This window comes from Psammomys obesus, unplaced genomic scaffold (assembly GCF_907164565.1).
Source record: "Psammomys obesus unplaced genomic scaffold, mPsaObe1.curated_primary_1811, whole genome shotgun sequence".
NCBI lineage: Eukaryota > Metazoa > Chordata > Mammalia > Rodentia > Muridae > Psammomys > Psammomys obesus.
Window position 1 is genome coordinate 11,977,252 of NW_026589137.1, and position 12,881 is coordinate 11,990,132.

At 37.5% G+C, this 12,881-nt stretch overlaps 1 protein-coding gene across 1 annotated transcript in view; it reads right to left on the minus strand.

Annotated features, from left to right (window-relative positions):
- The window catches only part of Col4a5 (collagen type IV alpha 5 chain), a gene marked incomplete at its 5' end in the record, with an annotated part of 167,757 nt that overhangs the window by 137,843 nt on the left and 17,033 nt on the right, over positions 1–12,881 (minus strand). Inside the window, 5 exons of the mRNA XM_055604962.1 lie at positions 1,022–1,102; positions 4,546–4,572; positions 4,893–4,946; positions 12,262–12,324; positions 12,410–12,454. Of these exons, the coding sequence (XP_055460937.1) occupies positions 1,022–1,102; positions 4,546–4,572; positions 4,893–4,946; positions 12,262–12,324; positions 12,410–12,454 (270 nt within the window). The remainder of the gene's footprint in view (positions 1–1,021; positions 1,103–4,545; positions 4,573–4,892; positions 4,947–12,261; positions 12,325–12,409; positions 12,455–12,881) is intronic.

A 12,881-nucleotide genomic window follows, 5' to 3' on the forward strand; every position in this document is an offset into this window, starting at 1 on the left:
GGAGAACACACACATTACAGAAATCTGCATGACTATCACATATTATAAAAGAAAACTAATACAGTTTAGGGAATAAAGCAACTTTCAACAATTTATTCTGGCTGCCAGTTATATATTGAGGTAATTCAGAAGACTGTTCCAGTTAACAACATTTCGATTCAGAATTATTTGTAGTGTTTTCGTTGTTAAATGTTCTGTTGGGATTGAGAGCTTTCATAGGTGTTCATTTTGCATTGTATCAGAATAAATTCTAGATGTACTCTGTTATATTTTTGTTTTAAATATTCATAATATACTCCATGAAAAATCAAGGACAAGATTGAATGGACTTAAGACAGTGTGACTGTTACTGCCAGATGCAGAATAAAAAAAAAATGAACAAATGAAAAAAAATTTCAACATTGTGTTTTGGTGATGAAATAATAAAACCCCCTGATTTGTATTTTGGGTGAAGAGATTGATTCTCATAAATGATAACGGACTTCCTCATCTATAAATACTCAAAAGTCATTACTGTCTCTCTGTATATTTATAAACTAACACAATCTTTTTTAAGACTACACTTGATGTTTACCATGCATAAATTTCAGTCCTTCCATCTTCTAAAGTATGCTCAGATCTCATGCATAATTGATGCCGTTACAGATGGTATTTTAATGTCTTAAGAGACAGATCAATGATATTTATCTGTAAAAAGAACACTTATTGTGGATGCTACTGCTGCCTATAGCATAAGAAGTTTGTAGGAAGTTATTTTTGATGCAAACTTTTGCTGCCACAAACACAAATATCCATAGACACTGGGTATATAGATAAAAGTATGCAAAAGTAGCTTGTTAAAACTTTCCCAGTCCCAGTGAGAACATTGTTCTCACTTTAGAATAGAAAGAGTATATTGATGACTTAAAATTTTCACATGATAATTTGTATACCTAAAACAGGAAGTATTGATGGTTCAGGACTTGCATGATCCTCTGATTTAACCACATAGTAAACAAACAAAAAATCCCTGTATGCTTACTTGTATTCCAGGAGGACCTTGGTATCCTGGATTACCCTTTGGTCCTAGCAGTGATGACATGATTATACTGCCTGGTTCCCCCTTTAAAAAAAAAAAAGTATAAGTTGTAATCATTATCATTCATGAAAATCAGCATGAACATAAATAATAATCTGAGAGTTCATTTTAGTGCATAAGTACAGTGAAAGTTTAAGCACATCAGTAATTTCATGAACAAATTTACCTTTGAAAAATAAATTAAAAAGTATTCATATTATACCAAAGTACAATAGATTTATTAGGAGATTGTGGCACTTTTAGTTATTCATTAATTAAAATATGTATTAGATATAAAGTATTTGTGAAGAATTGTGTTAGGGTCTGGGCACTTAGTAATAAAAAAGTAGAGCCTTTTTTCTCATGAGGCCAAAAAACATAATAGAGAAACATAAACCATAGCAAGTAAACAAGATGATAGTATATTCTGTCTCAGTCTATAAAGTAAAACAAAATGGCAGGGTGAGTGATAAATAAGTAATACAGATAGTTAACTAGGCAGTCGTATTAGTAATGTGAAAAGAATATGTAGTTTCAGCCTGAAAAATAAGTATAATTTTCCATAAGAAATTAAAAGCTGCACTGGCTCAGTGGTAGAGTGCTTATGTAGCATGCAGGAAGTCTCCTATAAAAAGAAAACAGCATTTTTAAGGTCTTAAATGAGCTAAATTCAGACCAGTGATACTAGTGATCAAAGAAAAAAAAATGGCTTAAGATAAGACTGTTGCTACAACAATGACCAGCAAGAGGAGTCAATCCCATAGGTAGAGTTAATGTTATGGAAGTATCCAACTGCTCTCTGATTGTTTTTTAAGGCCCACTGCACAGGAGGAAACTCTTGCCTGGTAGTGTAAATATGGCCAAGAACCCATTGCTGGGAAGCTCATGAGCTCCAGGGCTTATCTTTAGTACTTTAATTGTTAAATTGACATAGTGTAAATCAATTCAACCCTTAGATATCATGAGAGGAGTGTCTTTGTGTGGTGAGCAATGGTTAATGCAGAAACTCACAACTAATCAAAGTACAGGGAAGTGGAAGTACAAGTGTCAGTGGAATGGTCAATCATGATAAGGACAATTTGTATCATAGTCCTCATTCCAAGATTTAGAGAAGTTCATAGAAAACTGGACAAGAAAATTATAAGTAATAGATGTCGAGGAGAACTAGGGCAAAACAGAGTCTTCTGGACATAATGGAATTCACAGTAACTGGTTACCTGTACAAGATTAATCCAGTCAACATGCAACATGGAGGGAGGTGGGTCTTATGAAACCCCACCCCCTACATGAAAAGTTATTGACAGCAGATGGCATCTGAGTGAGGAAGAGTCAATTTTCTTTAGGGATATGGCTTCTGACAGGGTAATTATGCTTCAGTGATGGACTTACACACACAGAAATATGGACAGCACAAACTGACCTCAATGAGCTATAAAAGAAGGGAGAGCAATGGAGTGTGAAAGGTGGAGATAGATCTGGAAGAATGGGGGCTGAAAATAATAAAATATGTTGAATGGACATCTTTTTAAGAATTAATAAAACATAATTTTAAAATAATGTAATGTATAGTGACAGATACTTTATATGGAGATTTAATGGATTGGAAAGGGTTATTTGAGGGTCAATTTCTGACAAGTTAACCTGAGCATCTGTGAAATATTTGAGGAGAGAATTTTGTTTAGTTTTTGCTTTCTTTTTTTGTTTGTTTGTTTGACTGCTTTGTTTATTTAAGAAAGGGTTTTCCTATGTAGCCTTTGCTGTCCTGGACTCCATTTGTAGACCAGGCTACCCTCTAACAGAGAGATCCTCCTGTCTCTGCCTCCTTGAGTGCTGGTTGTGCAGAGATTCTAAGGAGGCTGGTGAACACATAAATCTTGGACTCAGAAAAGAAGCTTGATTTGAAGTTATAAATGCAGATGGTCAGTGACTACATAGTCATCCAATGAATAAATACCTTGGACTAGTATTAACAGGTATAGAAGAAAAGAAACAGTCAGTTATGTGTTAATGATTGCAAGACAGAATAGAATGAACTTGTACTAAAGAATCAGAACTATCAAATGGAAGAAAAAGTATTGGAGACTAAACTGTTACAGAAACCAAAGATAAGGAATACATCAAGACACATGGTATGTACTTACTTATAAGTGGATTTTAGCCATACAGTACAGGATAAACATACTATAACTCACAGACTCAAAGAAGAGTAACAAGAAGGACCCAAGGGAGGATGCTTAAATCTCACTCAGGAGAAATAGAATAAACAGCAGAATGGGTGAAGAGAGGGAACAAAGTAGGAGAGGGGTCCCAGAGAGAAATGAGGGTGGAGCTGAGAGCTAGGGAGAAGAAAAACTGTGGGCAGAGGCATCTCTGAGACAAGCTGGAGACCTAAGACAGGGTAAGTTTCTGAGAGTATATGGGGGTGACTCTACCTGAGACTAAAAAGATGGGATTCCAGGTGGAGGAAAGGGATCACTAACCCACCACATAACTTTGACCCAAAATTTACCCTGCTTATAAGATATGCAGGGATAAAGATAAAGCAGAGGTTGAAGGAATGTCCAATCCATGCATGACCCCACCTGAGACCCTCACCTGAGAGAGAGCGCCAGCCCCTACATTATAACCAATATTCTGCTATATGCACAGGAGCCTAGCATTGCTATCCTCTGAGAGGCAAAACAGATGGTGAGATTCACATCCAAACATTGGGTAAAACATAAAGAGTCTTGTGGAAAAGTGTAAGGAAAGATAGAAGGACATGGAGGTGCCCAGAGCTCCACAAGAAGACCAACAGAGCCAAATAATCAGGGCCCAGAGGGGACTGTGGATACTGAAGCACCAACCAAGGACAGTGCATAGACTGGACCTAGGCCCCCTACATAGATGTAGCAGACGAAAAGCTCAGCCTTCATGTGCATAGCCTAGTAAGAGGAGCAGGGGCTATTTCTGACATGGACTCTGTTGCCTGCATTCTGATCACTTCCCCCTGGCGGGGCTGCCTGCCAGGCCAGAGGGGAAAAAGACAAGCTCAGTCCTGAAAGGACTTGAATAGCTGGGGTGGGTGGGCAAGTGGGGCTCCGGTGGGTTGGGCTACCCTTATCTGAGGAATAGGGAAAGGCGAATGTGGGAAGAAGGAGAGACTGTGGGACCAGGAGGAGAGGGGGATAGGGTTGGGATGTAAATTGAATAAACAAATAAATAAATTTTAGGAAAATAATACTTCTAGAGAGAACCAGCAGTCAGTGCTATTAAAATGTGATTAGAGACAATTTGAAACAGAGGTGGAGCAACACACACACATTTTTCAAGAATTTCAGTACATAAAATTACACAGTATACTACTTAAAGAGTTTACTCTCTATGTTTAATTTCATAAGTTCTATATGTATCCATTTATAGACAGAAGTTGTAGTTACTAACTTACTGCAGTTGCAGGCTTTCTACATGTTTTATTTATTTATATCTTCTCAGCATGAGATACATACCTTCATACCTGGAATCCCAGGAGGTCCCTATTATTAAAAAGAAAGAAGGGGGTTTATGCAAATTGGGCAGGAGTAAACAAAATAACACATGTTATACAAAAGAAAGCAATCTGAAAAAAATTCTATGAGATCACATCAGAATATTTATATTATAGGATTCTTACATGAAACATTTATATTAACTATCATAGAATCCTTAATTTTTTCAGCATGAAGCACTTTTAGCCATTTCTTTAAAAAAAAATCCCTAGTTTGCTACTTTACTTTGTTCCATATGAATGAAATTTGTATCCACACCTTTTCTGCTACTTCTTGAGTTCATTTGAATTCTGAATTTTAGAACTTACAGGGGGACCTTGTAAACCAGGAAACCCTGGACTTCCTGGAAATCCACGTTCTCCCTAAAAGGAGTTAAAAAGAAAGAGTGTAGAGAAAGAAGAAATAGTGAACATCTTTAAAAGCCATTTGAAACATACCAGATCACCAAAGATTCATTAGCATCCACTTTCAATTACCTCAGTATCAACTATCCATTGCAATTTAACCTACCAAACAAGATACTTTTATCTCTTCGCAACTACTCCAGAGAAAGTTAAAGGGAAAACTCTACCACAGTCATTTTCTTTTGAAAAATCTATTTTGATACCATAACACCAGAGAATTCTGATAATTATCACATTAAATAGTTTACAATAAAGGAAAAATGAAATGGTAATTTCCTGACCATGTGTTGTATAAATTCTTATTTCAAATTTATCATTCTGTTTTTCCTTTATTGTAAACTATTTAAAATTAGTTTTTGTAATAAGGAAAAGGTGGCAAAGAAAACTGTTATTAATACACCAAAAAGACAGTAGCAACAGTTCGGGCAATTTCAAACCATTATATTTTTTATGGACCCACTCTTTTTCATCCACTACACAGACATTTGGTTCAGAAAACAACATTTAAAATTGAGATAGAAGAACACCAACACAAATTCTATTTAAATATTTATGTATGCTACAGGAGTTCTACAAACAAACCTGACAGAAGGTTCTTTTAATTATTTTTTTATTAATTACAGTTTATTCACTTTATATCCCAGCTGTAGCCCCCTTCCTCATCCTCTTTCTCCCTCATCTCCTCCCATGCCCCTCCCCAAGTCCACTGATAGGGGAGGACCTGCTCCCTTTCCCTCTGGCCCTAGCCTATCAGGTCTCATCAGGACTGGCTGCATTGTCTTCCTCTGTGGTCTAGTAAGGCTGCTTTCCCCTCAGAGGGAGGTGATCAAAGAGCCAGCCACTGAGTTCATGTCAGAGACAGGCCCTGTTCTCATTTCTAGGGAATCCACTTGGAGACTGAACTTCCATGGGCTACATCTGTGCTAGGGTTCTAGGTTATCTCCATGCATGGTCCTTGGTAAGAGTATCAGTCTCAGAAAAGACCCCTGCGCCCAGATTTTTTCGCTCTGTTGCTCTCCTTGTGGAGCTCCTGTCCTCTCCAGATCTTACTATCTCCCACTTCTTTCATAATATTCCCTGCACTCTGCTCAAAGTTTGGCTATGATTTTCAACACCTGCTTTGATACCTTGATGGGTACAGTCTTTCAGAGGCCCTGTGTGATAGGCTCCTGTCTTGTTCCTTGTTTTGTTTTTTTTTTCCTCTTCAGATGTCCATCTGGTCTGCCTTCCTCAGTGAGGATTGATCATTTTACCTAGGATCCTCCTTTTTGCTTAGCTTCTTAAGTGCACAGATTTTGGTATGTTTATCATATATTGTATGTCTAATATCCACTTAGAAGTGAGTATATATCATGTGTGTCTTTCTGATTCTGGGATACCTCACTCAGGATGATCTTTTCTACTTCCTACCATTTGCCTGCAAATTTCATTTTTTCCTTATTTATAATTGCTGAGTAATATTCTACTGTGTAAATGTACCACAATTTCCATATTCATCAAAATGGCTAAAATCAAATACTCAAGTGACAATACATGTTGGAGAGTATGTGGAGAAAGGAGGACACTCCTCCATTGCTGGAGAGAATGTAAACTTGTACAAACACTTTGGAAATCAATCTAGTTCTTTCTCAGACAATTAGGAATAGTTCTTCCTCAAGAGCCAACTATACCACTCTTAGGCTTATATCCAAAATATGCTCATGCATACAACAAGGACAGTTGCTCAAACTTCTTTGTAGCAGCTTTATTCATAATAGCCAGAATCTGGAAACAACCCAGATGTCACTCAACTGTCATAAGGTTTTTACAGGGCAAAATTACTAAGTCTCTGTGGTTTTTATTTATTGTCGAATGGCCTTCTGTGCATCACATTTTATATGCAGAAAAATATGTCCAAAAAAAAAAAAACAATACAAAAACCAGTAATTCCACAGAGAAAGGAAGCATTCTCCATTTTGGGTTTAGAAACATATTAGCATAGAAACAGGAAGGAGGATCAATGGAACCGTATAGAAGACCCAGAAATAAACCCACACACCTATGAATACTTGATTTTTGACAAAGAAGCCAAAACCATTCAATGGAAAAAAGACAGCATCTTCAAAAAATGGTGCTGGTCCAACTGGATGTCTACATGCAGAAAAATGAAAATACATCCATATTTATCACCCTGCACAAAACTAAAGTCCAAGTGGATCAAAGATATCAACATAAAACCAGATACACTAAATCGGTTAGAAGAAAAAGTGGGTAAGACATTGGAACTCACTGGCACAGGAGACAACTTCCTGAACAGAACACCAACAGCACAGGCTCTAAGAGCAACAATCGATAAATGGGACCTTATGAAGCTGAAAAGCTTCTGTAAAGCAAAGGACATTGTTGTCAGAATAAAACGACAGCCTACAGATTGGGAAATGATCTTCACCCAACCGTACATCTGACAGAAGGCTGATATCCAGAATATATAAAGAACTAAAGAAGTTAAAAAGCAGCAAACCGAGCAATGGGGTACAGAGCTAAACAGAGAATTCTCAGAAGAGGAATACAGAATGGCAGAGAAACACTTAAAGAAATGCTCAATGTCCTTAGTCATCAGAGACATGCAAATCAAAATGACCCTGAGATTTCACCTTACACCCACCAAAATGGCTAAGATCAAAAACTCAAGTGACAAACAATACATGCTGGAGAGGTTGTGGAGAAAGGGGAACCCTCTGCCATTGCTGGTGGGAATGCAAACTTGTACAACCACTCTGGAAAGCAATGTGGCGCTTTCTCAGACAATTAGGAATAGTGCTTCCTCAAGATCCAGCTATACCACTCCTAGGCATATATCCAAAAGAGGCTCAAGTACACGACAAGGACATTTGGTCAACCATGTTTGTAGCAGCTTTATTCGTAATAGCCAGAACCTGGAAACAACCCAGATGTCCCTCAGTTGAGGAATGGATAAAGAAATTGTGGTATTTTTACACAATGGAATACTACTCAGCAATTAAAAACAAGGAAATCATGAAATTTCAGGCAAATGGTGGGACCTAGAAAAGATCATCCTGAGTGAAATATCCCAGAAGGAGAAAGACAAACACGATATATACTCACTTACATAGACCTATAAGATATGACATACATAATGAAATCTATACACCTAAAAAAGATTATCAAGAGAGTGGACAAGGGGTAAGATGATCAATCCTAATTTAGAAAGACAAATGGGATGTGCATTGAACGTATGACAGGAGTCTACTGAGCGCATTTGAAAGACTCTAACTAGCAGTGTTTTCAAAGCAGATACAAAGACTCATGACCAAACCTTCAGCAGAGTACAGGGAATCATATGAAAGAAGGGGAGTTAGTATGATGGGGAAAGGATAGGAGCTCCACAAGAGCCAAATATATCTGGGCACAGGGTCTTCTCAGAGACTGTCATTCAACCAAGGACCGTGTATGGATATAACCTAGAACCTCTGCTCAGATGTAGCCTGTGGAAGCTCAGTAACCAATTGGTTTCCCATAGTGAGGGGAACAAGGACTATTTCTAACAGGAACTCAATGACTGACTCTTTGACCTCCCCACCCCCCAAGGGAGGAGCAGTCCTGTTAGGCCACAGAGGAGGGCTTCGCAGCCACTCCTGAAGATACCTGATAAAACAGGATTGGATGAATGGGGAGGAGGCCCCCCCATCAGTGGACTTGGAAAGGGACACGGTGGAGATGAGGGAGGGAGGGTGGGGTTGGGAGGGAATGAGGGAGCGGGACAGGGCTGGGATACAGAGTTAATAAAATGTAACTGATAAGAAAAAAATAAAATTAAATAATAAAAAGAGAATAATATAATGGTAAACCAAGTACTTGCTTGTTTTTTATGTTAAATATACTTTATGAATTGCTGAAAATTAAGTTAGTGGATGAGAAAAGATGATATGGTACTTAAGATTTCTTGCTGCTATTTTTCTGCCCCCATCATCCTGAGTGAGGTATCCCAAAAGCAGAAAGACACACATGGTATATACTCACTTATATAGACCTATAAGATAGGATAAAGATACTGAAATCTATCCACCTAAAAAAGATAAGAAAGAAGACCCAGGGTACGATGATCAATTCACACTTAGAAAGACAAATGGGATGGACATTGGATGTAGGAGCAAAACAAGAAACAGGACAGGAGCCTACCACAGAGGGCCTCTGAAACACTCTACATAGCAGTGTATCAAAGCAGATATTAAGACTCATAACCAAACCTCCGGAAGAATGCAGGGAATAAAAAAAAAAAGAGGGGGGAGTTAATACGACCTGGAGAGGACAGGAGTTTCACAAGGACCGAATATATCTGGGCACAGGGTTCTTTTATGAGACTGTTTCTCCAAACAAGGACCATGTATGGATGCAACCTAGAGCCCCTGCTCAGATGTAGCCCTTGGTAGCTCAGTATCCAAGTGGGTTCCCTAATAAGGGGAACAGGGACTGTTTCTGACATGAACTCGATGGCAGGTTCTTTGACACCCCCATCCCCAGGGAGGAGCAGCCTTGCTAGACCACAGAGGAAAATTTTGCAGCCAGTCAATGAAGACACCTGATAAACCAGTATCAGATGTAAGGGGAGGAGGTTCTCCCTTATCAGTGGACTTGGAAAGGGACAAGGAGGAGATGAGGGTGGGAGGGTGGGATTGGGAGGGAAAGAGGGAGTGGGATACAGTAGGGATATAAAGTTCCAAACTGTAAGTAATATTAAAAAATATAAATAAATAAGTTAATTAATTAATTAATTAATAAAGTGAAGGGAAAAAGAAAAGGAAAAAGAACCCATACATTGTAGCTGCAACTTTAGGATTCATGTTTTACATACCTAATGAGAAATGTAAGAAAATTTTAATCTGGCAATATGTGCAATAAAACCATTTAATTTGCATAAAACATATTACATAAATGATGTCCTCAAACATAAATTAATTGTTTTATCTAGGAAAGAATGAATTCGTGAAAAACATCTCTTTAATTATACAACATATTATATCTGCATATGCATTTGACTTCCATGTTTAAATTCAGTACTGATCTTTTTGTTGCATAAGGCATGCTGGCAAAACACACAGGCTCACAAACACACACAGGCACATGCACACACACACACATACACACACACACACACACACACACCTAAAAGATGAAGAAACAACTGTAAATCTAAAACATAGATATATCATCAGCATAGGAACAACATAGTTCACTTTCTCGTGAAATGTGTCATATAAACAAATTTCCCATTGGCCCTATCATAAAAGACTGCCCGAACTAGAATGAAAATCACAAACCAATCTCTCAAATCTGGATATTTGTCTTACAAATCTACACGTTAAAAATTTTATAATTGAGCAGGATGGTGGTGGTAGAGGTGGCACATGCCTTTAGCCCCAGGACCCAGGAGGCTGAGGCAAGTGGATCATTGTGAGTTTAAAGCCAGCCTCATCTACAGAGTGAGTTCCACGACAGCCAAGGCTATACAGAGAAACCCTGTCTTGAAAAAACAATAAAAGGAAAAAAAACACAATTGTAATTGATTGTTGGGGCAGGCATGCTGCACATTTAGTTCTAGATCTTATGAAGTAGCAGCAGGTGGATTTCTGTAAGTTTGAGGCTAGCCAGGGCTACATAGTGAGACACTGTGTCAAGAAAAAGAAATATTATTGGCAAAGGTTACAGAGACCTGGGAAATAATGGGATTTAAAAGCATTGTGTTGATTTGATGTATGCCTTAAAAATTCTCAGAAAACATATTCATTGTAACGCAAAAGCTAAAGTATACATCCTATTGTAAAAATCTGGCATGCCATTAATTTAAAAATATAGGGTTAAATATAGTTTTAAATTTAATTTTATTCATATATTTATTTATTATAATTTATTCACTTTGTATCCCTTCCGCAACCCCCTCCCTTGTCTCCTTTCAGTTCCACCCACACTCCTTCTTCTCCCTCTATGTCCTTTCCCTAGTCCTATGATAGGGGTGGACCTCCTCCCCTTCTAACTGACCCTAGCGTATTAGTTCTCATCCAGGCTAGCTGCATCATCTTCCTCTGTGTCCTGGCAAGGCTGCACACCCAGGGAAAGCTGATTAAAGAGCCTGCTACTGAGTTCATGTAAGAGACAGCCCCTGTTCACCTTACTAGGGAAATCCACTTGGAAACTGAGCAGCCTATGGGGTTCCTCTGAACAGAGGGTCTAGGTCCTCTTCATTCATGGTTCTTAGTTTGAGTATCCGTCACTGCAGAGTCCCCTGGGCCCTGGTATTTTGGCTCTGTTGCTCTTCTTGTGGAGTTCCTATCCCCTCCAGGTCTTTCTCCCTCTTTTTCCATAAGGATGGGTAGATATAGTTTTACAAAATATTATTCACAAGGATGGGTAGATATAGTTTTACAAAATATTATTCACAAACAGAAAACGTTAAAAGGATAAACATAAATAGCACATTTACTTAAGAAAAGAAAAAAGCGAGAAAATAAGAAGCTACAGAATATCATTTTACAATAAGAACAAATTTTCCTCATTATCTATTGCTGTATATCAATGTCAGTTTGTTGAATACAAACAAGCAAAGTGCCCTTATCTAAAGGTTTTTTTTGTTTGTTTGTTTATTTGTTTATTTTTGTTGCTGTTGTTAAGCGCATCATTTTTGCTGATAAAAAACTTGTGGCTTTCATGGTGACATTTAAGAATGTTAAAAAAAAAAAAAAGAAAAATAAGCATGAATCAGTGAGATGGTTCAGTATGTAGAGGTGCCTGCTGCCAAGGTTCAGAAAATCTGAATTTGATACCCATCTCCCACATGGTGGAAGGAGATGAACTCCTACAGGTTGTCATCTGACCTCCATATGTGCTCCATGGTATACATGAGCCCTTTCCTCCACTATATCAATAACATATGACAAATCTTTAAATTAAAACATTAAGTAGAAAAAAATTAAATAGTACCAATTTTTAAAAGTAAAATTAATAAGAGAATACCAAGTATTACTCATAACAACTTCCATAGTATGTGAAACACATATACCTAAATCACTTTTAATATTCATACTACTTTACTCAAAGATTTTTAAAGTAACCTCTAACCTAATGCACTATCTTCACTAGTTACACAGGCTTAAATAAATTACTGAAGTTTAATAGACTGAAAATGTTGTCTTAGACACAAAACCACACTATCTCTTTTCAGACTGTTAAATCTAGTATGATCAGCATACCATCCACAATTAATTTCCATAAACCTCACCTTGGTTCCATTGCATCCAGGGATACCTTGAAATCCTGGAGCACCATCATGGCCTGGCATTCCCTTTGAAAAGGCATATAACACACTTACAATGTTTCTTAAATTACTTTTAGGGGATTTTGAAATAATGAAACGAAATCATACTTACAGGAAGACCTGGTGTTCCTGGAAATCCAGGAAGTCCAGGAGGACCCTGTAACAATAAAGAAGTACCTTGAGTCAATAACAAGGCTGTTACAAAATGTGCCTCACTGTTAGCAATGACTGTTATTTTAAGAACTACACAAAAGCTCTTTCATATAGGTGACTTTACTGTTTCTTTTACAGAAAATTAGAGACTCCTGTTTGTAAGCATATAGTCTTCATTACAGTTAGAAGCTGCAAGCAAAGCAGTGGATGAAAGCCTGCCTTAATAAATAAAGTTTTTTCAGGCTTGTGAATAATGAATTTATTAGGAGATGAAAGGGCAACAAATGATTCTCCCTCTGAAGATATTAATGTAACCCTGAACTTTTTTTTAATTAAATTTCCCTCTTGGGATTAGCAAAATACAATTTGAAAACTATTTATGTTGGTGAGAACATATGGAAAATGGTACTTTTGTCTGTGCTGACAACATA